At 38.0% G+C, this 27,633-nt stretch overlaps 1 protein-coding gene across 1 annotated transcript; it reads left to right on the top strand.

Moving 5' to 3' along the window:
- Window positions 1–1,371: 1,371 nt before the first annotated feature.
- Window positions 1,372–25,706, top strand: Zc3h15 (zinc finger CCCH-type containing 15). The gene is made up of 10 exons (XM_070019527.1): window positions 1,372–1,544; window positions 10,026–10,127; window positions 13,348–13,459; window positions 13,914–14,066; window positions 14,494–14,585; window positions 17,437–17,619; window positions 22,309–22,455; window positions 22,561–22,662; window positions 23,181–23,304; window positions 24,890–25,706. Exons 1-10 carry the CDS (start codon window positions 1,470–1,472, stop codon window positions 25,078–25,080), a joined length of 1,281 nt encoding a protein of 426 aa, XP_069875628.1. The 5' UTR covers window positions 1,372–1,469; the 3' UTR covers window positions 25,081–25,706.
- The last annotated feature ends 1,927 nt before the right edge of the window (window positions 25,707–27,633 follow it).

The following is a 27,633-nucleotide window of genomic DNA, read 5'->3' as shown; positions in this document are numbered from 1 at the left end:
ATGAAGTGAACAGGCCTACTCCACACTGCACTCCCATCAATGACTGTACTGTGCCATCACAGGCACAAAGCAACAAGGCCAAAAGACCTTGGACTGAAATCTCTGAAAAGTAAATGAATCTTTCTTCCTTATAATTTGTTTCTCTCAGATACTTTGTCAAAGTGATGTACCAAGTAAAGAAGGGCACAGGGTTCAATCCTCTCATCTACAACTACAAATAAAGCAAAAAAGGAAACAAAGTATTAAGTAAAAAGAGGAGTGCCTATCAGTCTACATTGGGAGCCCAAGTGGAGTTCAGGCACACACATAAACAGGCATTTATAAACTAAACTGACATTATCTTACTTAGAACAATGTTACTAAGCAAATCATTTGCACTGTTTTCTACGTGATGATTTAAAAAATCTTACCTAGAAAGATGCTTCTTGCCTCCACAATGCAGTTTAAGCAATATCATGGAACGCAAGTAACAGCCAAGCTTCTGTACATTTTAAGAAGATCGAACTTTGTTTTGTACAAATACTAACGGCCCTAATTCATTCATTTCTCAAAGACCTTTTCAAAGAAGACACACTTTTCTAACGAAAGGTGATAAGCATGTACTTTGAAGACCAACTGCCACGGTTACAATCACTGGCTCAGACCTTAACATAGCTTGGGACCTCTTCCTTCCTGTCTGTGCCCCATCTATAATGAGGACCACACCACTCCTACCTTAGTGCAGCTGTGAGATTGAATGAATTTAAGTTTTGAACCAGCACGCTGTTACTTTAGCATTAGAAGGGTTTTTTGGTTTTGTTGGGGGATCATCGAGGCAGTTTCCTAGAGCGGGACTCAATACACTACTCCAAAGGGAGTTCATCCCCAGTGGCTGGGAGGCCCGTTCCTGAAGACCTCTTCAAAGGATCCTCCAGCCTCGACCCTCCGGGTGGCAAGAGAAAGAAAACCCGGCGTCGGGCTGGCAGCATCCCCGAGCGGCCTGACGGACCACTCAGGATGGGCTGGTACACCCCACTATATACTACCGTGAGCGCGGGCGCGACTCGCCCCGTCCCGCGAAGCCGGGGCCACAGGCCGCCCGCCCTCCGCAGACTCCTCCTCCTCCGACGCGCCGCCACTTAGGCATGGCCCAGCGGGGGCGCGCGACGTCACGTGCGACGCGGAATCACTTTCCCACGTCCCGCCCCTGCCCCCTCCTGGCCGGACTTAGCCGCTGCGCACGCTCACACCACTTCCGGGCACCGTTCGTCGCTTCCCACAATGCTCTACGACGCCGGCCTGTCGCAAAGGCCGCGTTCCGGCGGCGAATGAGCGACTCGCTTTCCGTGTGCGGCTGCGGCGGCGGCGGCGGCGGCGGCGGCCAGATCTTCTCCTCCTCCTCCTCCCCTGGACCGGGTGCTTCATTTCACCCTCTGATTCCGACCGTATCCATCCGCGCCTAGGTCTGGCCGGTGCCATCGGTCTTCGCCATGCCCCCCAAGAAACAGGCTCAGGCCGGGGGCAGCAAAAAGGCGGAACAGAAGAAGAAGGAGAAGATTATCGAAGTGAGTGCCCTCCCCTCCCCCACGGCGCCGCGAGCCTCGGGGCGGCGGCCCGCGACCCCCGACCCCTGACCCCCGCGCGCGATTCCGGCTCCCCCCCCGACCCCCCCCCCGCGCGCCTACCCCGGGGCCACGTGCTCCTCCCTCGGCCCGCGGGGGCCTGCGACCCCCGCTCCGGGCCGCGGGACGCCGCCGCCGCCCCCTGCGATAGTGACGCCGCGGGCGGCGGCCGACGAGCCGAGCCCGGGCTCCACGCCTGCGCCCCCCGCGCCTGCCGTCCCCCACTCGGGGGCCAGCGGTGCCCGGGTCCCGGGGGTTGGTCTTGCGCTAAACCTCTCACCGACGCACCGGTTCCCGGGGTGATGTGGAAAAGGAATCCGGCGGGACGGGCTCGGGTCGGGCTCTTCTGGAAGGCCTCCCTTCGGACAGGCCTTTGGTGCTGCCGTGCCCATCGTCCCGGGTTAGTCCTGCTTACTTCTTCGACCCCCACAGCTGTCACCTGGTGTCGGTCTGTCTTTAAGGATCCACCTGTGAACTTTCCCGTAAAGAGCCGAGGTTTCCCCGAAGTCGGAGCTGGACTCGTGTCCCTCGTCTGAACTAGGTTGGAGTAACGCTCCAAAAGCTGTGAGGCGTGTGTCATTAGCTGTGATAAATGCTGTGCCCCATAAGCAGAGTGTGTATGCATACACACACACACACACACACACATATACACGTTTGCGCAGCGCCCTGAGCCTGAACCGCCTGGATGACGTTCCCAAGGGTTCTCACCTCTTCTGCAACGCCAGTATTAGTTTCCCTAAGATAGTGAGCCATGCTTGACGAAACCCCATAAACATCCTATAGCCCCTGATAAGGTATTTGTTTTCTCATTTTCTGCTATAAATCTTCATACATAAAGAGTATCTCATGAATTCTGCGTGTAATTGGAAGCGACTATGACGATTTTGCAGCATAAGGTATATCTGAATAACATAACCTCTTAGGAAATAGGTACCTTTTCAAAATTCGTGACCAAAATCCTTGTTTTCAAATAAGATTTTTTAAAAAATACAACAGGTTTTTTCAACGTTTAGTCTTTAAATTTACAGTGGACGATCTCTGGGTTTGGTTGTACATACCTCATAACTGTCAAAGTACACATAATTTTTACGTTGCCTGGTTGTATTTAAATAAAATGCTTGTGAGAATTCATAATCTGCACTGCTTAAAACTATCAAGAAGTGCTACAGCCAGAAATTTGAGAAAGCAAATTGATTATCATGTACATTTACTGTCATGTCTTTTTAAAAATCAAACTGTATTACTCACACTTAGGTATTGTATATCTGATGTCATTCAGTACTATCTCAACCGATGAAGATACAAAGTAAAACGTGAAAACAAATGTTACCTGACAACCTAAAATACACTTGATACATTGTAGAGCATAGAGTTACATAGGAATTTAATTATTTTATTGTAAAGGTGCTGTACAGAGGGTTTACAGTTACATGATTTAGGTAATGAGTGCATTTCTTGTTGAGCATTGTTATCCCCGCTGTTTTTCTCCTACTGTCTGGGAAGGGAAATTTTTAAAGGAATTTTGTATAAAGCTATTTATAGTAGGCTATCCACTATTTAACTATTAGACATGTAGTGTGACTCCTTTAATCTTGCAACAAAAAAAAATTGGAGCGTGGGGGAAACAGTTGCTGGATATTGAACTCATGGTCCTTGGTTTTCAAAGCATGCGTTTTGCCTTTGAAATATTATTATGCAGCCAATAAGCTTATCTTTAAGGTAAATAGAAAGCAGCTTCATTTTCATTAGTGAAAGTAAACTCCAAAAGAGAATGCATAAGAAGACAACTGCATTGTTTAACTGATTTTTTAAATTCCACTGGATACAGATAGCTCACTACTGTAATCCTAGCTACTCAGGAGGCTGAGATCTTAGGATTGTGGTTTGAAGTCAGCCTGGGTAGGAAAGTCCATGAGACTCTTATCTCCAATTAACCACCAGAAAACTAGTAGTGGCACTGCGGCTCAAAGTAGTTGAGTGCTAGCCTCGAGCAGAAGAGTTCAGAGACAAGGCACAGGCACTGAGTTCAAGCCCCACAATCAAAAATAAATATATAAATATATATTTTTTTTTCTGCATGGGGTTTCCTTGTGATTTTAACTTCCCCAGAGCCCCAGCCATGTTTTGATGACTACTGTAAGGAGATAAGGAAATGCAGAGTAAGCTTAGCTCTCAGCTCCCCAGTCATACTTCATCTAGAGAGTTTTTAAAATCAATTTCTGTCAGATTTGTAAAGTTTCTACTAGAAAAGGCTTTTGTTATCAACACATACAAGCTGAAGTAAAATTTATTTTATGATAACCTCATAATAAACATAATCTAGTTCAAGCTATTGTTTTGAGTTTTGGGTTGTTTTTTTTTAAGTTTCTGGAAAAATACCTCTGGTCTATTTCACATCTTAAAAACTAATCCCTTGAGAGACCAACTTTGAACAACCTTATAGACATATGGCTTAAATCCTAAATCAATGAAAATTAATAAGTAAAATAGGTACTTTCAGCAGTTGTATTTATGAATCAAACCTAGGGCATTGCTAAAACATGCGGGCCATCACTGAGCTACATCTTCAGTCCTTTAATCATTGCTTTTTAAATAAGTGATTGTCTTTCCTATCTGTCCCACCTTCTGTACTTTTATTGGAAGGTGCTGCTATGGTTGCTTTTCACTGTGAAAAAGGAACAACATCCTACTTTTGAGAGCTTCAATTGAAAAGCAAAAAGTGCAGGCAGGAGAGGTAACACTGTGGTTCGATTCCTTAATATCAAACCCAGGTCCTTGAACACACCAGTCTAGTCCTGTTCCATTTAGCTGTATTCCTATGGGAGACAAGGGATATAGCAGAATTCAGTAAAGGGAGCATCATCTTCAAAGTGTGTGGGTGGACTGGAGTTCAAGACCCCTATTGTAAAATAGGCCTAATTTTTTCTATTATTCCAGAGCTATGAGTTAAATAATGCATAAAGTGCCTGCTGTGTGGTATATATTCAATAGATGACAGCTTTTGTTAATATTATAAATGAAAACTAGTAGCTGGGCTCACACCTGTAATCTTAACTACAGAGGAGGCTGAGGTCAGCGGATTATGGTTCAAAACCAGCCCAGGCCTGATGCTGGTGGCCCATGCCTGTAATCTTAGCTATTTAGGAGGCTAAGATCTGAAGATCTCAATTTGAAGCCAGCCTGGGCAGGAAAGTCCATGAAACTCTTATTTATCTCCAATAAACTAATGAGAAAAGGGTGGAACTGGTGCTGTAGCTCAAGTGGTAGAGCATTAGCCTTGAGCAAAAAGAGTCTTAGGATAGGCCCCAGGCCCAGAGTTCAAGCCCCAGGACCTGCAAAAAAAAAAAAAAAAAAAAAAATAGCCAGCCAAGCAGGAAAGTCCTTGAGACTCTATGTCCAGTTACAACCAGAAAACCAGAAGTGGCGCTGTGGCTCAAAGTGGTAGAGCTCTAGCCTTGAGGAAAAGAGCTCAGAGCCTTGAGTTCAAGCCATATGACTGACAACAAAAATAATAATTAAAAAGATAACTTGTGGGGCTGGGAAGGTGGCTCAGTGGTAGAGTGCTTGCCTTGCATGCCTGAGGCCCTGGGTTCTATTCCTCAGCACCACATAGAGCAAAAAGCCGGAAGTGGTGCTGTGGCTCAAGTGGTAGAGCGCTAGCCTTGAGCTGAAGAGCTGAGGGACAGTGCTCAGGCCCAGAGTTCAGGCCCCACCACCGGACCCCCCCCCCCCCAAAACAAAAGATAACTCGTTAAGGGAATTAATTATAATTCTATTTGCACAGTCTACATATTTCCAGTATTTTTTTCCTTTCCTCTTTTACAATAAAGTTTCATGAGTTATTTGTATGAACACTTTCTGAGATGAATATATAAGATGATTATAGTTCTAGTTGTACTAGTCACACGTTGGTCTCAAATGATATATACCATTTGTTTTCTTTCTTTCTTTTTGTCAGTCATGGGGCTTGAACTCTAGGCTTGGGTGCTGTCCCTGTGCTCTTCAGCTCATGGAGAGCACTCTACCGCTTGAGCCACAGCACCACTTCCAGTTTTCTGGTGGTTAACTGGAGATAAGAGACTCACAGACTTTCTTGCCCAGGCTGGTTTGAACTGTGATCCTCAGATCTCAACCTCTTGAGTAACTAGGATTACAGGCATGAGCCACTGACGCCCCACAAAGAGAAAATAATCTTTAAGGATACTCAAGGAATTTCTACCTAAGGACTTGTAACAGCAAAGAAGTAGTGATAGAGACCTATGTAAATTAGATCCAGGTGTGTTTTAAAATGATAGAGAAAATTTATTGATTGCCAGTGTGTTTTAAATGATGTGAATGTTGAATATTTGAAGCTAACTTAATCAGTTAGCTTAATGAACCTGAAAATCCATTAGAATATGGACATGGAGAGAGCATTGAGGAAGGTAGGGTATAGGCAGGGGTGTATAAGGTAAAACTGTCACCTGCTTACCCCTGCTTACCCCAGTGTCCAGTTGTCTTGGACAACTGTTTGCTCACTCATTTCACCTGATTCCTTAAGAAATGGAGGCTGGCTTGTATAGGAGCGGGGTGTCCTGAGGGTGAGAACTGAGAGAATGAATTTTAAGTGAATTTAAGACAGGGTCTCACTCACCAAGTAGTCTAGGCTGGCTTCCAACTTTCAGTCCTCTTGCCTCAGCCTCCCAGCACAATTCACAGCTTACAGCATGCTTCCCAGACTGCCTTGTATTCAGTTTTTCAAATCTACTGTTCATTCCCCTTAGCCTAATTTGGAGGATCTTATTAATCCAATGTGGGCCACTCTCCTCCTATTTTTATTTTAATCATACCTTAGAATTCACCAAAACCTACCTAATGCCTCCATTCCCAAGTCTAGATCAGTCTTAAGGTAAGAATCTGTCCTTGGGAAATAACTTTATTGGAGGATCCCAAATTATGAACTATCCTACTGCCAAGAGACACTTTGTTGAGCCAGGTACCGATGACTCACACCTGTAATGCTAGCCACTCAGGAGGCTGAGATCTGAGGATCACCCAGACTGTGAAAGTCCAAGAGGCTCTTTAACTTCAAAAAGGCAGAAGTGGAACAATGGCCCAAATTGTAAAATTATAACCTTGAACAGACACTGCCCAGGCCTCCAGTTCAAGCCCCAGGACCTGCACGAGGGGAAAAAAGACACTGTTGTTAATCCAGATCCACACTGCTTTTTAGAAAGTTTTTTGTGTACTGAACTATCCTATAACTTAACCAGGCTTCTCTGTAAAGTACTTAGTTTTTCGTAGAGGAAAGAACTAAGTCTTCGTTTGCAGTCAAGTAAGTCATTTAATTAATACAGTCAATTCTCAGTGTTTGGGAGGAAGAAAGAACAACTGAATAAAGGCAATAAATACATAGCTCCTCTAATTTTCTTAGAGTTAGATTTCTTTCTCTCTCTCTCTTTTTTTTTTTTTTTTTTTTTTTGGTCAGTCATGGTGCTTTAACTCTGGGCCTGGGTGCTGTCCCTGAGCTCTTCAGCTCTACCACTTGACCCACAGTACCACTTCCAGTTTTCTGGTAGTTATTGGAGATAAGAGTCTCATAGACTTTCCTGCCGGGGCTGTCTTTAAACTGTGATCCTCAGATCTCAGCCTTCTGGGTAGCTAGTATTACAGGCGTGAGCCACTACCCCCCAGTTAGAATTATATTTCTTATTCTCTTTTTTTACAGTTAAGAAAGTAGGCACAGAGATTAGTTAGAATTCAACCATGGAATTTGGCTCCTAAGTTCGTAATGACAGCCACTCTGTTATACTGCCTCTCTGTTGTAAGTCTTTCAGCTTTTAGAGGGTTAGAATGAGACCTATTTTCCAGTAAGTAAACTATAGCTCAGAGGCTAATTGACCCAACTCTAAGATTTGATATAACATTCACTTTATACAGCTTTTAACCACATAACTTCAAAAGAATTGGACATTCCTGAGTTTCTGTACTTTAAGGAATAAATAACACTCAAAGTATTAAGATTCAGAGTTTGTATTTAAGAGATTATGTTTAGTGAATAATAGATATATCTATTCCCTTTCTCTGGGAAAAAATTTGTGAACTCTAGAGATGATCAAAATACAATTTATTCATTGTCTCTTTAGACTGGCTAATTATGTGCTATAGCAGTATCATTAACCTGATTTTTCCCCCCTTTGGGGATCTGGAGTTTATACACCTCTACTAGAAACTGCTGTTGTTTTTACTTTATTTTCTATTTGGCCATGTTCCCTTAGAGACTTCATTTTCCCTAAGTCAGTAAATGTCACTGTCTACCTTGCTATTTGGTCTTGTTTACACATAAAGCTTGATTTCCTCTCTATAATTATATATGAGGCATGAGTTGAACCCCAGTTATATTCCTTTCTTGTAGTACATCTACAGAGGCTCTGAATGTGTTCTTATGTAGTCTCTTCCCCCTCTCATGACAACCCATATTTTCTCTAAAGAAAGTATGCCATTTCACGCTTAGATGCTGTGTTGTGTGCATTTCTCTCTCAGTCATATTACCTTGACCATCTTACCTTTGAAGTGGATGGAATATTAAAGACGTCCCCCCTAAAACAAGGAATGTCATTTATTAAATGCTTGGTGCAGAAAATGTTGGTTCATATTGCTTCCTTTTTTCATATGCATAAACTGTAGAAAAGTTATGTCTAATTTTGTAGTACTTACTTGGGTTATTTAAATATGGAAAAGCAAAGTGTATGAATGGACAATAGGTATTGTGAATAAAGTGGTATTTCCAATGAGAAGTAGCCTTTTTTTAAACCAAAACCTTTTGAACTTTTGAACCTTAAAATTAATAAAGATCTGTTTTACTGGTTTTGAGATAGTCATAATTGTATTGTGGTTCATTTATATCTAAAAAGTAGTTGTACAAGAATTTCAGTTCAACATGTCATTTTATGTGTAATCATTACCCCTGGGTTTTCATCTGTTCCAATCACTGATCCTCTTAAGATTCTTTTTTTTGTATAAGTTCATTGAATAGTATGTCTATCTTCAACCATCCTTCCTCTCTCCATTTGTCTACTTCTTCCTCTTGAATTACCCACCCCCACCCCAACACATATTCTATCTTCCTGGTAATCAGTCACTTTGTTAAACTTTCTCTTTTCTTAACTTTTTACCCCCTTGGGGCTTCTAGCTATCTTACCTCCATCCTCTTCATCTTTGTAGTACACTTTGTAGTTGTTTCCCTTGCTTCTTCAGTCAGGCATTTCTAGGGTCTCCTTATCCTCTTGCATAGATTTAGAGGTGGCTTTCTTGTTTAGTCACATGGGAGCTTCCTGGAAAATGTCTGGGCATAAGTTGGTTGTTCAAAGGAGTAACACCATTGGAATCCTCTGCATTACTATGTGTTAGTTGCTTTGTGTACATCTGCATATGACTTGGCATGTTTGTTTACATATTTATAATTTAGACCTGACTTCCACATATGTGAGCAAATATGCATCTTTTGTCTTTCTGACGTTATTTACTTAACATTTTTTTTCTCAATACTATTATTTCAGATAAATGCCTAGGAGAGGGCCTTGGAAAATTTTCCAATGTAATATAAAGACATTCTTACCTCTTCCTTCTTTCTGAAACCACCCTGCAGCAACAGAATGAGAAAGAAAAATACAAATTCTATTTTGGAATCAGTTGCCATCTGTAGCATTGAGCTTTAGCATGTGAAGATTTTTTTTTTTTTTTTGGTCGGTTGTGGGACTTGAACTCTGGGCCTGGGCACTGTCCCTCAATTCTTCAGCTCAAGGCAAGCACTCTACCACTTGAGCTACAGCGCCACTTCCGGTTTTCTGGTGGTTTATTGGAGATAGGAGGATCACGGTCTCTCCTGCCCGGGATACCTTTGAACTGGATTAGAAGCATTAGATATAGCTAGTTGTTCTACCCACAACCACTTGTGACTTCCTAACTACAACAAACAGGAGGTATATTCTCAAGGGAGAAGAATCAGAGTTACTTTGTTTTAGGAACAACATTAGGCATGGAGGTCCTGAGTTTTGATCCCCACAACAAAAATAAAAAAGACTTAAGAATACTTCTTAAATTTTTTCCCCACACTGATTTGATTATAGGACTACTCATTTATTTCCACACTGTGGAAAAAATGCAGCATACTAACATTTTTTATGGTGGTTTTTATTAGTTGTGCATACATACAATGGTTCCTAATAACACAACCCACCAACAAATTCAATTTATTTTCCTCTCATTCATTAATATTGGGTGATGTTTTGAGGTTCTATATTGCCTTGGCTTGATGTTTTACTGTTTTAAATGTCTTCCTGTGGTGTAGGGAATTACTTCTTAATGAGTAAATGATTTTTAGATATCACTTGAAAAAAATGGCTGTATAAATTGCTAAGATATTTTTATATTCTTATTTAGGACAAAACTTTTGGCCTAAAGAATAAGAAAGGAGCAAAACAACAGAAGTTTATCAAGGCTGTCACTCACCAAGTTAAATTTGGTCAACAAAATCCACGTCAGGTAAATAAATTTCCATATTTTCTTAGGATACATTATTATATAGTATCTGTGACATATAAAAGTATTAGATTTTGTCATTGTATTTCAAAATAGAATCTTATTCTAAAATTTTTGCATATTAACCTTTGTTGATGCATCAGTACCTCTTGTCTATTCCTCCAAGCCATTTTGATACAGCTCTCGTTCTCCTAGAGTAGAATGGCTGTTCTACAGGGTAGGTATATTTAGTTTATCTGTTAGCTGCTCATGAATGATTTGTTTTCAGTTTTATGACACCAAGAATATTTCTACAAGCGATAATCTCTTCCGTGTGTTCTTTAAACATGTTCATTTATTTCTTGGCAGAAATTGTCTGCTAGTAGTCTTTATGTTTCTGGAGGAAGGAAATTAGATTTCTAATTTTAATAAATTCATGTGATTAGATTCCATAGGGCTGTAATACTTCAAATTTTCAGTTGCTATGCATGAGTAATAGTCTCTGAGGTTCTTTAGTATTTACCAGTATGATATGTGTATAAAGTGGTACTGTATTTTTGCATTGTTCCTCTGTACGAGGCAATCTTTCACGTGCTGTTAGATGTTTGAGTCTATACTTATATGATTTGCCTGTTCAGATCCTTGTGGATTTTGTTTCTTTTCTTTATTTTTTCCTTGTTATCTTTTTCTTGTTACTTTGAGAGTGTACTTTGTACACATTGTAGATACTTTGTGATTTTTTTTTCAGACTAAACTAAGAACAATGGACTTTTAGTTTTTATTATGTCAGACAGGTCTAGGTTTGTGAAATACGGTTTAAAGGCTTTACTTTCCAAGGCACTGTTCATTAGATTTTTTTCTACTCATTTTCATAGACTACAGTTTAGATCAATCCACACACAAAAATACATTTTCATAAGTACTAGTTTTATAGGCTTGAGCCTTGTGTAAATGGGCTCTCTACAAACAGAGTACCTAACTACTATGTAACTTTTGAAAATGAACAGCAGTTTTGCTGGGTCTGAGCTACCTTGCCCTCAGCCCTGTGTTATTGAGGATGTCCCTACTCTTTTGTCGTCCCAAGACATTTTTTTTCCAGCAGGAAGGAGTCAATGAGAGTGAGAGGATGTGTCCATCCAGAAGTCCCCTACAATAACTTTGAGCCTTACAGGACCTACAAAGTCCCGTTTCTTACACCTACGAATGAGGGCAGAACCTACATCCACACCATTTCCTCCCCAGCACCTTCTGCTTACCCTACACACAGCAAGATAAGATGAAACAAGGGGCAAAGAGAGGAAAAGGAGCCATGGGCTGGCTACATTAGAACTGTGTTATTGCTGGATTTCATCGTAGAACTCTGTAGCATGAGCCTACATTTTAAATTTGAACCTATTCTTACAGGTCATAAAATATAGCAACTAGGTAAACAACTCATTTTATTTGCTTATTACTTATTATTTTCTTTTTTGAGATGAAGTCTGACTATAGCCTACGCTGCCCTCAAACTTGTGATCCTCCTTCCTCAGACTTTTGAACACTGGCATTTACATGCATAGGCTGCCACACTTAACTTGTAACTTCTAATATATTAGTTGTGTCTTCCCTTACATTCTTGTTGTAACCCTATCCTGTTTGAAATGAACCTAATGAGCAAATGATACTTTTATTAAAAAGAGAATGGCTTAATTATTTCTTTATAAACACATAAGCTCCACCATCTGGCCAGAGTAAGAATTTGGAAAGTCTGTGACCCAGTTGTAGCATTTGACTATTCCTTCCCTAAAATTCCTCTTTCTTGAACATTCTGTTTTGATTTCTAATGTTTTTGACTTCTTTACTATTCAGGTTCTGTTGACTTATTTAATACATTGATAATCTTCAAGGAATTGTCTTCTGCTCTTGCAACTTTTTATTATTACTGTCCTTGAATTTTCACACATTCTCAAAATTTTTATTTGTAAACTTGTAAACAATTATCTATAAACTGCTATTTTAAAATTCTCAGTCTCAGACCAAACTCTCTAGATTCAGTGAAGTGGGTCTATAACCAGTGCACCAGCCTTCTGAATAGCTCCACCCAGATCCTGTGTAAGCATTTTGTATTCAGTATGTCCAAAACAGAGTTGTCTCCACCTTCTGTCCTCTAACTTGTTTCTCCTGTATTTCCTGTCTTGTTTACAACATTAATCATACATCTAATAATCCTAGATTTTTCTTGCTCCTGTACACTGAACACTTCAGTCACTTGGTTTTATCCATTCTTCACCTGAGCAGTCTTTTCTTATCCTTACTCTTAATGCCTGATCTAAGCTCTTGTGTTTTCTTGTCTTTAGCAATTGTTCTAAGTTTTTCATCTGTATTCTTTGATTCCCAGTGTATCCACAGTACTGCCATCCTGATCTAGATAAAGTAGGATATAATCTTTGTTGCTTGCTTTCTGTACCCTTAAGTTGAACCCTGTCCCCTACTGACATAGTCCCGGTCCTCCCATTGATGTTGTTGATAGCTTTTTCCTCTCATCTCTGACCTGACACTGGCTAACACTTTCTGTGTTCTTTGCTTGTTCATCAGAACAATTTATTTAGGCATATTGCACTCCTTTTTCTCAAAATACCATGATAATATATTTGTTGACATATCTCTATTCCCACAGGACTCTGAGCTTTGTTAAACATCTTTGTTTACCTGGCATAGGAGCTGATATATAAATGTTTGGATGAAATCTCTTAATTGTATTAGATACGTATATAAATCATATACCTAAAGCTATGTTATACATTTGTGTTTTATTTAATCTCTTACATTGACTTAGACTATATGTTTTTCAACAACTATCCTCTAGTTTTTTGAGTGGTACAATCATGATTGTGTGATTGTATACTTGAGATACATCATCAAAATAGGCCATCCATTTCTGGAAGTGGTCGTTTTCATTGGAGAAATGCCTCAATTTAGAGCCATTTGATAAAAATGTTGGTCATGTATTAAATGTTTAATTGGCAACAATCCTTGTCAAAAGATTCTGAATGTGCTTTTAACTAGGTATGGTACTGATTATATACCAAAAGAGAATCCATCACAAAGTTTATCAGTTTCATTTAACAGTTTAATCACAATATTTAATATATACCATAAGAGGTAAAAACTAAATATTCATATACCTTTATTAGTGATTACTGTGTGGTAAAAACACTTTTTATAAACAACCAAGTTTACATGTTAAACCTGGAAATATTTGTAGGTAGCACAGAGTGAAGCTGAAAAGAAATTGAAGAAGGATGATAAGAAGAAAGAATTACAAGAACTTAATGAGCTGTTCAAACCTGTTGTTGCTGCTCAAAAAATAAGTAAAGGTAAAATTTAAATAACAAAGGTATTTTTATTAGATGTAATTATTATTTTATTCCTTTCAGGTTTTCATGTTTGTTAGCTGTGTCATTGTACAATGCAACTCCAGCCATTAGCCTCACATTTAAGACAAAATTAGAAATTAAATTTTTTTTATATAATATTTGATCTTTTGCAATAGCTAAGATAAAGCTTTAGTTGTATAAACTCTTTGCTCTGGAATAACCTATGAGTTTGGTTTCCCTCCTTCTGCGGTCTGTTTTAGTAAGTTTTTTTAAAAAAGAAACATACATAAACTGCTTCTATAGAAAGAACTTTTGGAAAGATCCTAATTTCCTGTAAGGGGTATTTTTCTCCCACATGATTGAATAGAAGAAAAGCAAGCTGTATCCCATAATTCAAGCTGTACTTAATGGCATGGCAGATTGTAATACAAGTTCTGCATCCCATCTGGTACAGGTGCGGATCCCAAGTCTGTGGTGTGTGCCTTCTTCAAGCAAGGACAGTGTACTAAAGGAGATAAATGTAAGTTCTCTCATGACTTGACTTTGGAGAGAAAATGTGAAAAACGAAGTGTTTACATTGATGCAAGGGATGAAGAACTTGAAAAAGGTATTTCTTTTTAATAATCTTAAAAATAAATGCTTATTATTTTTTGTTTGTTAATATGATAGTAACTTGAAAAACGTAACAGTCCTAGTGGTATTGTTTGTAAAGAATTAAGTTGGTTTTACTAATTTTTTTACAAAAGTTGAATTTCTCATATTATTGTCTTTGATTCTGTAAATACGGATGCTTAAAATTACAGTGATTGATTTATTTTGAATTTGTTATTCTTTACTCTGGTCCTACATTCTCATTTGCCCACACCACTTGGAGAGATTTGGTAAATAATTTTACAATCTTTTAGTGTTTCAGTGGTTAAAAAAAATATTGTTTTGACCATGAGTTTTAAGAGAATTGTTGTCTGTTTAAAGAAGTGTATGTGGTAGGACCCAAAGATAGAAGTAAACATTTAGTCTTCATTTCTTTTATTTAGACACAATGGAAAATTGGGATGAGAAAAAGCTGGAAGAAGTAGTGAACAAGAAGCACGGTGAGGCGGAAAAGAAAAAACCAAAAACTCAAATAGTATGTCCTTTTCTTGAATTGAGTTGCTGTGACATTTATTATTAGGGAGATTTATATGGCAAGGTATCTGTTATTTTCTACTGGATTATTAAGTTGTTAGAAAATTTCATCAGTGTAAGTTACATCAAGCTTAATTAACAAGATTTTAGAAAATGAATTTCAAAAGGAGACTTTGAGATCAAGTATGGTAGGTAGCTCAAGCTTATAGTCTCGGGTATTTGAAAGTAAGAGAGCAGGAACATAATGGTCCAGGCAACTCAGGCAAAAAGTTGTTTCATCTCAACCAATCTTCTGGGCATGGTGGGGCACAGCTCTCAGGTATGGGAGAGGCATAATAGAAAATTGGCCTAGAAAAAAATGAGAGAGCCTGTCTAAAAAATAAGGACAGCAGCACCAGGTGCCAGTGGTTTACTGTTATCCTAGCCACTCAGGAGGCTGAGATCTGAGAGTCATTGTTTGAAGCCAGTCTCAGCAGGAAAGCCCAGAAGACTCTCCAATTAACTACCCAGAAAAAAAAAACTAAACCAAACAAACAAAAGTGACCAAAAAAAACCAAAAAAACAGGAATAGCATTGTGGCTCACAGTGGTAAAGCTCTAGCCTGAAGCACAAAAGCTCAGGGATTGCACCCAGGTCCCGAACTCAAGACTCAGGGGACACACACACAGCAAAAAGGGCTATTGTCTCAAGTGGTAGAGGGTCTGCCTAACAAGCATAAGGCCCTGAGTTCATCCCAGTAATGTCCCCAGGAAAAAACATCTTTGGAAAATCAATGTGAATAAAGTCCTTTAAATGCATCATCATCTGGGATGGTTTACTTTGGATAATGTTGAAAAATTAAATCCAAGCCTGGCACAGTGGCATAAACTTGTCATTCTAGCTGTTGAGGTGACAGAGATCAGAGGATCACAGTTTGAAACCAGCACAAGTTTCAAATTTTAAAAGTTTGAGACTATCTTAATCCAAGACTGAGTGCAGTATTACACAACTGTCTCCCAATGGCAGGGAAACTTACAAATAGTATTTCTACCCAGACCAGACTAACTATAAAGCCAGAGTCCTGGGAGCTTGAAAATAATAACCAACAAAAAGAGTCTGGTATTCTTCATGGCCAGCTAGACCAAGGTCATGAGGTCAATTACCAGTACTCATCCAAAAAAAGTATTTGTTCAAAATGACTAGAAAGAAACTTGTAAATAAGTTAACCTATTAGGAATTTATCTTTGAAGGTTGGGAATGTGGCTTAGTGGTAAAGAGCTTGCCTAGCATGTATGAGGCCTGCCCTGGGTTCGATTTCTCAGTACCACATAAACAAAAAGAGACAGCCGGGTGGCCGGGTACCAGTGGCTCATGCCTGTAATCCTCGCTACTTAGGAGGTTGAGATTTGAGGATCCCGTTCAAAGACAGCCCAGGCAGGAAAGTCTGTGAGACTCTATCTCCAGTTAACCACCAGAAAACTGGATGTAGCCATGTGGCTCAAATGGTAAAGCACTCACCTTGAGCTGAAGAGCTCAGGGATAGTGCCCAGGCCCAGAGTTCAAGCCCCACAACCAAGCAAAAACAAAAAACATAAAAAAACCTTGATTTTATGGAGAATTTTTTAATTAAATTTAACCTATGAATTCCAAAATGAAATTTTGATAGGTAGATGCAGATGCTCTAGTATTGTAGGAAATCTAACTTTAAAAATAATTGATTTATTTCTCAGACCCTGAATTCTGTCTACATATTAAGTACAGTACAGTTGACAAGTTTGACAGTCCTATATGTTTAAGTGCTGGATTCACGTACATGTATTGGTTTTTTGGGTTTAGTTTTTGAGGGTCTTTTTTATTTGTTCTTTAGGAAAAGAATATAATTACTGCCTAAGGCTTCAGTATAACTGGACTCTTACATGTTTGCAAGGGCAGAATGTTCCTTCATGACTAAAACATGAAGTAGCTTATAGAGTAGAACCTTGGTATCCACAAGTATAGTTTCAGGACCATTCCTGAGAAATTTTGAATACTCCATATACATAGAGTACAGAGCTCTAAAAAAATTACTAAAACATACCTATATTATACATGTAATGCATCTGAGCATCCATAGTTTGAAGCCACATAGGGTAGGCTGCATTACTAACACAAAAATTAATTGTATACATTAATACAGCATCATTATGTTGTATTACATTATGCTCTTTATCCTGAATACTATTGATGCTTGATTCAGAGAAATGCCTCTTAACAAATCTAAAATTTTCATTTTATCACTGAAATCACTTTATATGATCTGTCTTGGGAGGCTTACTACAAGTTTTGCTTTTTGGGAAACATTTTCACAAAAATTGAGTAGGGTAACACTCAGCAGATGTGCTGAGTGTAAACATGGCTGAAGATGGGGAACTGCCCTAGAGTGTGTTCACTTCAAGTGAGTTGCATAATGCACATGTAGTTTGGGGAAAAGATGAAAACAAAAATCATCGTGGGTCTTTTTGTTTTGTTTTTATGCTGCAAAGGTCCAAACCCAGAGCCTCATACATGCTAGGCAAGCATTACCATTAAGCTCTTTCATGGACTTGTTTTGTTTTTTTAATACCCTTGTATACTTGCCAATTTATTTAGAAAACTTGAGGCGAACATTTACAAAGGCCTGAAGCAAGTGTAATCATATAGTTCAGAAAAGTTATGTGAAATTTGCCACTGTATTAAATATTTTAGGATACTTTTTATGTGTATAAAGGTGCTTGCATATGTACATAAAGTTAGCACCAAGATGTGAACAAATGTACTTGTTCCATATATTTGAGTGTTTACCAGTAAAACAGACTACACTGAGCCTGTATTTCTGAATAATATTTTCTCTCTAGGTGTGCAAGCATTTCCTTGAAGCTATTGAAAATAACAAGTATGGCTGGTTTTGGGTATGTCCTGGAGGAGGTGATAACTGCATGTATCGTCATGCACTTCCTCCTGGATTTGTATTGAAAAAGGACAAAAAAAAAGAGGAGAAAGAAGATGAAATTTCATTGGAAGACCTGATTGAAAGAGAGGTAATTATTGTCTACTTCCTAATGTGATTTCTAATATTTACCACTTGGGGGCAATAGCATGTTATGAAAAGTTAAAAAATGCAGTCTTTTCCTAAAATTGTGCTACTTTATTTTCGTATCTAAAATGTAAACTCTGATAAAATGTAAACTTTACCCTGTACACTATCCAATCAGGACATTTGTTTCAGGATTACGTAACATTGCTAAATGCTAGCTACTGATTAGCAAATTGTTTTCCTGAGAATGAATTATTGAAAATGCTTGGTCAGTCAGGCTACTAGCAATCAAAAGGCTGACATCTGAAGATTGTGGTTTGATGCCACCTGGAGCAGATAAGCCCATGAGACTATTTGCAACTAGCCAGTAAAAAGCTGGAAGTGGAAGAATGGCTCAAGTGGTATAGCATCAGCCTTAAGCAAAAAGCCAAGCAACAATGCCTAGCCCTAAGTTCAAATCCCAGTACCTGCACCAGGAGAAAAAAAAAAGATGTTTAGTCAGTTTCCAGTTTGATTAAAATTTTAATTTTAGATCCTTTCCTTGCTATCAATAATTACTAATATATAAAGGAAGGAGAAAACTTCCTGTCTAGTATTTTTTGTATTTTTGTTTACATTTTAATTAGCATCCATCAGTTGTATAAGGAGATTTCATTTGTGCATGGTATGTAATTGATCAGGTTCATCCCCTCCATCTCCCTTCCCAAACCCGTCTCTTCATTGTAACATTTTCATACATGTGCATAAAACATTTTGACCATACCCACTTCTTTCACCCTCCTCTGTTAGCCTCCCCCTGCCACCAGTACCCCATCCCAGAAGGACCTGTACTTGTTTTCTATTACTGTCCTTTTTTATATTATATGCTAATTGCCCAAAGTGGTTTCACTTGGTTTTTTTACATTTACATTCAATATTTTAATCATATTGACCCACTCATTTGCTCTTCTCCTATGTCTACCACCTCCTATTCTTCAACAGCTTTCAGTGAGTTTCATTTTGCTATCTTCATTCACAGATGGAATTGGTAATGTACATCTGCTAACACTTTCCTACCACCTTGCACCATCAACCTCAGTCTGTTCCACAGTTACAGGCATGTTCTTTCTTTCCTTGTGTGTGTGGGTGTGTATGTAATCCCATGTGTGTTATGTATATGTTATCTTTTAGATCTAGTATACACATATATTGTGTCATTGAACTCAAAGTACTGTTCCCCTCTGAGCAGTATGACAGAGGTTTTTGAATACTCCTTTCTGGCTAAAAATAAAAAAGAATTTTACTCTGAATTTAAACTATTTTCTGCTCAGCAAAAATGAATTTTACTCTGAGTTAACATGTGACTTCAGAGAATGACTTGATAGATTACTGGAAATACTAAATTTAGCAGTGCCTATTTTAAAGTATTCTTCATCTTTGGTAATCTAATATAAATGTTTAATTGTGTATACTTGTTTATTTTTCACAGTTTTCCAGATACATTTTTTTGTTTCTGGCCCTAACTATAATCTGTGGATAGCTATGTAATATTTTAACGCATGTATATAGTGTATAATGATGAAGCCATGGTAATTGTCATATCTTTGACTTCAGACACTTGCCATTTCTATATGTTGGAGACATTCAGTACTATTTAGTATAGACATAGTCATCACCAAGTGAATTTTTATAAATTGGATGGAAAACTGTCTTCTTTTGGTAGGTTAAGCTGATCTTATATTCAGACAAGGAACAAATCTCTCAAGATCATTCCCAGAATATTTCTCTGCTTGCCTACTTTCTCGTGAAGGTTACAGTATACAATTTAGAAAGAAACAGACACAGGGGCTAGGAAGGTAGCTCAGTGGTAGAGCGCTTGCCTTGCATGCATGAGGCCCTGGGTTCGATTCCTCAGCACCACATAAAGAAAAAAGCTGGAAGTGGCGCTGTGGCTCAAGTGGTAGAGTGTTAGCCTTGAGCTGAAGAGCTGAGGGACAGCACCCAGGCCCAGAGTTCAGGCCCCAGAACTGGACCCCCCCCCCAAAAAAAAAAAAGAAAAGAAACAGACACATAATATAGAAAAGGGTTCCTAAGAATGACAAGTGGCTTTTAATTCTGGATTTGTCTCTGGAAAAGACAACGTATTCAGGAATTCAGATACCTTTGGTGCTCTAGAGCCAATGCATTTTAGTGTACTGATTATCTGCTCTTATCTGATAGCAACAAATGACTTCCAGAATGAAACACTGCTTAACCCTACAGTTCACATCAAACAGTGGAGCAGGTCTTCTCATTGATTCTAAGGTTTATAGACTACTGTGTATGGCCTTGATGTTTATTGTTTCCACACAGGATTTCCCAAAGTGAACAGCTGGATGATAATTTCAAATTTCATCCACAGTTAAAACTTCCTAGGACCCCAGAAAAGCAGGGGTATGACAGGGGAAAGGGAAGAAAAAGGTCACTGAGTACTGCAAAATGGACAAAGTGTACATAAATGACACAGACTTCAAACTGTTGAACCCAGACACTCAGGATAATGACTAATCTGGCAAATATGAAAACTCAAGCTGTAAATTAAAGGCTGGAAAGTTCATATGCACTTTACCAAAGGAGAATTTTCTTCCTAGAGGTGGATGTTGCTGAATTGTCCCCTCCATTGTTTTTGATTATTATGTTTGGTTTTTGAGCAGAAGAGTAGCCCAGGCATACAAGTAGGGCATGGCACACCCTAATAGTTTCGTCCTTGGTTCCAAGATGGAGCTGCCTTGGGCCCTTTGCTTGTTTCCCAGCTCCAGTCTAGCTCCCTTGAAATCTTAAAGGGGGTAAGCACCAAAATTCAGGTAAAGAGATGATGAAACTGTTCATTTTCAAACTGACTTTTTTAAATGTTAGGCCAGGGCTCCCAGACACCATGGTTGAATTCTTAAATATCTGTGTCTGTAGCATAGGACTCTGTGGGGCCAAATTGCACTTCAAGATGTGCTGCCTAGGAGTACATGTAGACTCCAGGGAGAGCCTATATTAGTGTGATCTAGAGTAGGATGAGAAGTGATATTCCAAAAGTGAGATGGTAATCACATTTCTTCCCCCACTCCATGCCTTCTCTCTCCAGAAAAAGCCATCCTCGAATTCAGTGTAGCAATTTAAAGGATCTCAGCACTGTAAAGGAAGTCAACTCACTAAAGGGACAGTCTAGTTTGAAATGGCACCCTCAGGTAGCTGCAGTCAATCCTAGGGAAAGATACCGATGGTGCACAGTAGGGCCCCCACCTATTTCAGAAAAGACCCAGTGCACCAGGTATTACCTAGTGGGTTTCAGTTCAAGATAGGTTTTGAAACCTGGCTCAGGTTGTAATTTCACCACGATTCATGTAATAACCAGCTACTTTACCACTTTTTAGTGACATTGCTCATTAACCCTTCTGTGTCTTAGTTTCATTGCAACTACTTAATTGGAAAGGATAATAATCACAGCCACTTGCCAAATATCAATAGATTTTATGAAACAGAATGGCTGTCAGGTTTCTATTGTATCCTCTTAACATCTATACAAATTGCACTACTCTTCTGTTCCAGACACCCCCTATTTAATTGAACTAATGTCAGCTCATAACACCTTCATGCCTCACTCCCCAAGTTGTGCATTTTAATAAGTATGGAAATGCCCAAGTAAATAGTCTAAAGAAAGGTCAAGTTACCAATGCAGACATTTGGTTGCCAATGGAGAATTAAGTATCACCTCTCACCCCTTCGGTCACCCTTTTATAGATGCAGACAGATTCAGAAATTGAAAGGCTCCTCAGCTTGGAGACACCAGAGCAGGACAGCATCTCTGAGCATGAGAGAACCTTTTGTAGTCAGCATAGATTTAACCAAGCAGCAAGTTTTCCTAGAGAATTAAAGAAGCTCTCTTTGTACCTCAACATTCCTCAATCAACTAACTGCAAAAAAATAAAAAAACAAATTCTAGAGGCCCTTATTTGGGATTAGATTGACTATGTCACCGGAGACTTATGGGAATTCCTGCTAAGGAGGATGCAGAACTTGATACACAGTCATCACTGCCACCATGTAGGTTTAGGCAAATAAGGCTAACCACATTTGTGCATATTATTTGGTTTGTGGCACAAGATACAACATAGTATAATAAAAAATGTAGACTTTAGAGTCAGATGTGTGGGAATTTTTTTGTGTCTTGTTTTGCCATCAGGTAGCTATTAATGTTTGAAAAATACCCTGTCATCCTTGCTTTTGTGTTAACATCTATGTATTTTTTAACACTGAATACTTGTCAGGTATTTACCAAATACTATTACTATATATTTATTACCTAATTGTTACCCTGAGGAGCTGATGTGGTTTTTTGTTGTGGGTTTACTTTTGTTTCTCCTCTGATGAGCAATGGATATCGTTTTTGATACTTTTTTATATTTATTGTTTTTATAAATTCCCTTGTGTTAAAATAATTTTCTTGATAAATTTTACTACTCATATTTAATATTAAAAGAAGATTATCTAGATCAACATAACACATACTATCTTGAGCACCAGTGTTTGTGGGTGCTCATCTTGCTTTTTGCCATATAAGGTAAAAGTCCATTAATTTAGTTCATATTTTGTCTTGAGTATGATAGTCAAGGAGATAATTACCTTGAGAGAATGCTTCTATTAAATTTTACTCTGGTAACCTTAACTCCCTCTGTCTTTGCAGCGCTCTGCCCTAGGTCCAAACGTTACCAAAATCACTCTAGAATCTTTTCTTGCATGGAAGAAAAGGAAAAGACAAGAAAAGATTGATAAACTTGAACAAGATATGGAAAGAAGAAAAGCAGACTTCAAAGCAGGGAAGGCACTGGTGGTATGTCCTGAGCTCACACAAACTAATTGATAATAGTGGCAGGATTCTGTCTTTATTTAATCATGCATTTGTTTAAAATTAATAAATATGTTTGTGTCTGAATAGATCAGTGGTCGTGAAGTGTTTGAATTTCGTCCTGAACTTGTCAATGATGATGATGAAGAAGCAGATGATACCCGTTACATTCAGGGAACAGGAGGTGATGAGGTAAGAGGAAAATTTCCATTTGCCTGTGTTCATTGGAAAACAAAACATAATAGACTAAAGTAGCATGTGAAAAACCATAGTCCTGGAACCAGACTTCCTCCATTCATTCCTTATTCCATCAGTTGGAAATTGCTTATTGTGGAATTCCACCCCGATCTGCAATGTGGATATAATGGTAATCTCTACATCATATAGTCCATACTGCTTTAAAAAGTACAGAGTAAGAGATATGAGTAGTCATGTGACTGTGAGCAATTTTAGTAGTAATCAATAATGTACTATTCATTTTTTATAGCCATTACAAAATTGTAAGTTGGATATAATACTCTAAATATATGATAGTAGAGGAAAAGCACCAAATATGACACAAGAGAAATTTAGAAAATGAAATTAATTTTGGCAGTAGTTGATCATTTGTTTTTACTTGACATTAGTGATATTATGTTAAATGTTAGAAGTAAAAGTAATTTGTGAAAATTGTTCTCCTATGTAACAACTTTTCTTGTTCTGTGTTAAAGGTTGATGATTCCATGAGTGTAAATGACATAGATTTAAGTCTGTACGTCCCTAGAGCTGTGGACGAGACAGGTATTACAGTAGCCAGTCTTGAAAGATTCAACACATATGCTTTGGATAAAGATGGTAAGTAGTTTAATTTTGAAGAATTCTAAGAACTAGGATGCTATCTAAAGATCAAGCCAGGTTTGGCAAATTTAATATGTGCAGGTATTAGACCAATAACATAAATACATAGTTTGACCATATATAAAAGTAGTAGTGAATAATGGAATTGTAGAATTAATTATCTGAGTGGATATTAAAACCATTAACTAAAACTAGAAGGGGAGCAAAAACAAGTTTATAGATTGTTCAGTTGGTATCCTTTTTGAATTTGAGGGTTTTTTGTTTCCTTTCTTACCAAAAAAGTGGTATTATCTAGGATACTGTGTAACCTTTGCAGAAGAACAAAGTTTTGAAAGTCATCTCCATTGATGTCTGAGTAAATGAGCTCACCAGCACAGGCCATAGATAACATATGGTACATACGGACACTGATGCAGTGTTTTATGATAGGCAAAAGAGGAAAGGGTCCCAGTGTTCACTACAGTGATAGGAGAATGAAGAGGATAACATGAATACAGACTGCCCACACTTAATGTGAGAAGGAGGCATGATCATGGGAAGAAGGGAAGCTTTTTAAGACATGGAAAACTGAAATGTGTACTTAGATCAGAGAAAAGGATCTAATAGAAGAGGAGAAGATTTTTAAAAGGGGAAAGCAAGAGCTGGAAATAAAAATGATGATTAAGTGTCAAAATGGGAGAAGGCAGAACTATTTTTGGAGACAATGGTTGTATTATATCATTTTATGCTTGGAGTGAGGGATGGGTTTGAAAACAGGAGTAAAAGATTGACATGCTTAGTGTGGAAAGGAATACTAATTAAGGACAAAGCTGAGATAAAAATGGCAAAACTATTTTTGCAATAAAAGTATACAAGTTATAATGTAAAAGTAGCATCTGAGAATTCTGACACTCTTGTCTTCCCCAATATACCAACTGGTAGGCCTAATTTTTTAAGTAAGGCTTTGGTGACCCTAGGCACAATTGCAAATATTTTAGAATTTATGATTCCCAAGACTTCGTTATCATCTTTTTTGTTTTTCCAGTCTTTTATGCCTATAAGAAAAAGGTACAAGGCGCTAGAGTCTTGTCTGTATGTAGAGTGGGGGGTAGCGCACCAGAAGGGAGGAAATATGGTCGTGCAGAAGTTTCTCCAGCTCACTATAGCACTGAGCTTCATCCTCAGTCCCAATAGTCTTTTTTTCATGTCAAAACATTAGAACTAGTGCAATTTAGCTACTATTTGCAAAGTATATTTTGGTCAATAACCTTTTATTCAAGCAAAGCATTACTTGGAAGTTGACTATAAAGTTAAATCACTAGGTTATTGTAAGGAACAGATGTAGACATTTCATCTTGCCTTCAGATGTATAAACCATAAATCTGTCAAGTATCTACAGTAAAAATCAAGATGCTGCAGTAAACATAGACAATTAGTATAAATGAGCTCAGGAAAAGAAAAACCAGTTCTTGCTTCTGTAATCCCAGGAAATGCTTTCATGAAAAATGCGAAAAGTTAAAGGGATAATTACTCTTTGCATTCGATTGTTAATGCAGTAGTGTTTTCTGTTGAGTGCCTTATTGATTTCAGTTTTTATTTGTAGAAAACAAATTAAGCGAAGCATCTGGAGGTAGGGCAGAAAATGGTGAAAGAAGTGATTTGGAAGAGGACAACGAAGGGGAGGGACAGGAAAATGGAGCCATCGATGCTGTTCCTGTTGATGAAAATCTTTTTACTGGAGAAGATTTGGATGAATTAGAAGAAGAATTAAACACACTTGATTTAGAAGAATGACACCAAACAAGTTGATAAAAAGTTAAGTCAGCTCATCATGAGTTGAAATTGACTGCATTAATTTTTTTTTCACCTAGAAACAACAGGATGTTTATTTCCCATGGTTCTGGAGGGCTTACTCTCCTCCAAAAAAGGAATATTCTCCCTACATCTTTTCTTCTGACTTTGGCTACATCTCATAGTAAGTTCAGAGTAGTTCATGATAAATTAAAAATATAATGGTCGTTGCAGAAAATAATTGGTTGTTGTAACTGTTCCTAGGAAGTTCAATTGCTTGCCTAGCTTTTGATTTTCATTGCATAATGTAATTACTAGGAGCAACATGAATTTATATTTAAAGTACCCTACATTTGATGCAGTTTTTAATGAATGATTTTCTTTCTTTCCTCTGTATTTATGTGTCTTAAAGACTGCCTAAAATGTGAGCACTGTACTTGATAAAGGAAACTGCATATGCAGATTCAGTATTGTATATCTGTGGACAATTAGATGGAGAGTTGAAATAGAACTTCTTTGATCAGATAGGATCAGCTATAATGTCGTGTGTTAAACTGTCTTAAGAGTTTTTCTTCTTCTTTTTTGCCAATAAAATTGTAAATAAAGACCATCATACATTAAAATCCAAATATGGGCCTTTGTTTTAAGTTTTTCTGTAAAAATGTACTTAACGTTTATAGCATGAGGATTTTAGCTAAATATCTGGTAGGTATCACTAAAGGCAAAGACACATTGTGTTTCCTTATGCTTATTACAGAACTGACAGTACTAACAATGGGCTTAATAAATCCTAAGTTTCCAAAAGATACCCTACGTACTATTATATGGAAGGGTAATTACTGAATTGACAGATTATCGACCTAATCAAAGATTGCCTACAATTGAACCAAATTATACTTGAGAATCAATATTGAGATCCATACATTCTAAAATTTGCTCTATTTGCAAAAGTAAACATTTACCAGGAAATTTGGGGCTGAGAATGTTCACCATTGAGAATTCTTTGAGAAAATAAGGTTCGTAACACATTTTATTTTTACTTAATTTGTTAATAACATGCTTGCTACATAAAGATTACCATCATTACATTGTCTCATTGATTGTCTGAAGACCACATAGGCTTTATTTGCAACTATCAATGAATTTTTAAGGTAACTATTGATTCTAAGATGAATTATACAATTTTAAAATTTAAACAATGATTATAAGTCTTGTCAAATAATATCAACATCTTTCCAATAGTAGCAATAAAGTTGACATTTTTTAAGATAGAGAATATCCTGAGCCAAGATCATTTCCATCTTTTAAATTTTTTTTTAAAGCCAGGCACTGGTGGCTGATGCTTGTAATTCTAGCTACTTAGGAGGCTGAGATCTGAGAATCAAGGTTCAAAACCAGCCCAGGCAGGAAAACCTGTGAGACTCCTATTTCCCGTTGACCACCAGAAAGCCAAACTGGCTCAAAGTAGTACAGTGCTAGCCTTAAGCAGAAAAGCTCAGGGACAGTGCCCAGGCCCTGAGTTCAAGCACATGACCAACAAAAGAAAAAGGTTTTTAAGTTAAAGCATTAATTAAAAATGCAAATAAGTCATGTTGAGATGTCAAAGAAAAAATGTTTCTGAATGAAAGTAGTCAGTGGTTCTTGGATGGCCTTCATCTATCTGGCCTGAAAGTCTTTTCGATCATTAAGACTGCACACTTACTAGACAAAGCAGAAGCATTTATTCTGAGAAAATCAAAATGGAAAATTAAATGTGCTTCTAAAATAGTTATGCCAGCAACTAATATTAATAACTTGTATTGCTAAAGCTACACTCCAAATTAGTAGTTAATCACTACTGATCCATTTGTATATAACCTAAATTTCAAGTAGTTTTTCTTCCAAATTTCTCTTACATAATTCCCACTGTTAGCATAAGCTATCTATATAATCTATATTCAGTGATGTGGCTTAGGTTTATTTTAAAATGATTATAGTTTAGAAAAACAAAAACTTAAAATATTTTCTTTCTACCACAAAGGAAATGGGACTTTGTGCTTCTTTACCTATGTGCTTTAAAAGACGATTTTGCATGTATGAGAAAATTTTTTGTCCTCAATATCTATAAGGTGTCATTGGCATAATCCTGCTCCAGAGTACTGTTATACTCAGTAGCTATTCTGGTCCATAGTTATTTATTCTGTGTTTGCCAGAACCTTCATACTAAAAAATAAATTGTGACCATTACTTTATATTGCACAGATAGCTTTTCTGCTATTGCTTGTCCTCCAGTACATGGACTAATGTAAATTGTATAATTGAACATTGTGTTTTGATTTCGAAGTAATCAACTGTGATGGTTAGAATGTGATAGTAATGAAACGACCGGATGGAACATTTAGATGTAGTAAATCATAAGAAAGCATTGTAGGAGCTGGGAAGGTGGTTCAGTGGTAGAGTGCTTGCCTTGCATGCATGAGGCCCTGAGTTCAATTCATTAGCACCATATAAGCAGAAAAAGCCAGAAGTGGTGCTGTGTGGCTCAGTGGTAGAACACTAGCCTTGAGCTGAAGAGCT

This window comes from Dipodomys merriami, unplaced genomic scaffold, assembly GCF_024711535.1.
Source record: "Dipodomys merriami isolate MVZ:Mamm:240054 unplaced genomic scaffold, mDipMer1.0.p SCAF_1, whole genome shotgun sequence".
In the NCBI taxonomy this organism is placed as follows: Eukaryota; Metazoa; Chordata; class Mammalia; order Rodentia; family Heteromyidae; genus Dipodomys; species Dipodomys merriami.
The sequence above is the reverse complement of the archived record's forward strand: the minus strand, read 5'-3'. Positions and strand labels throughout refer to the sequence as shown.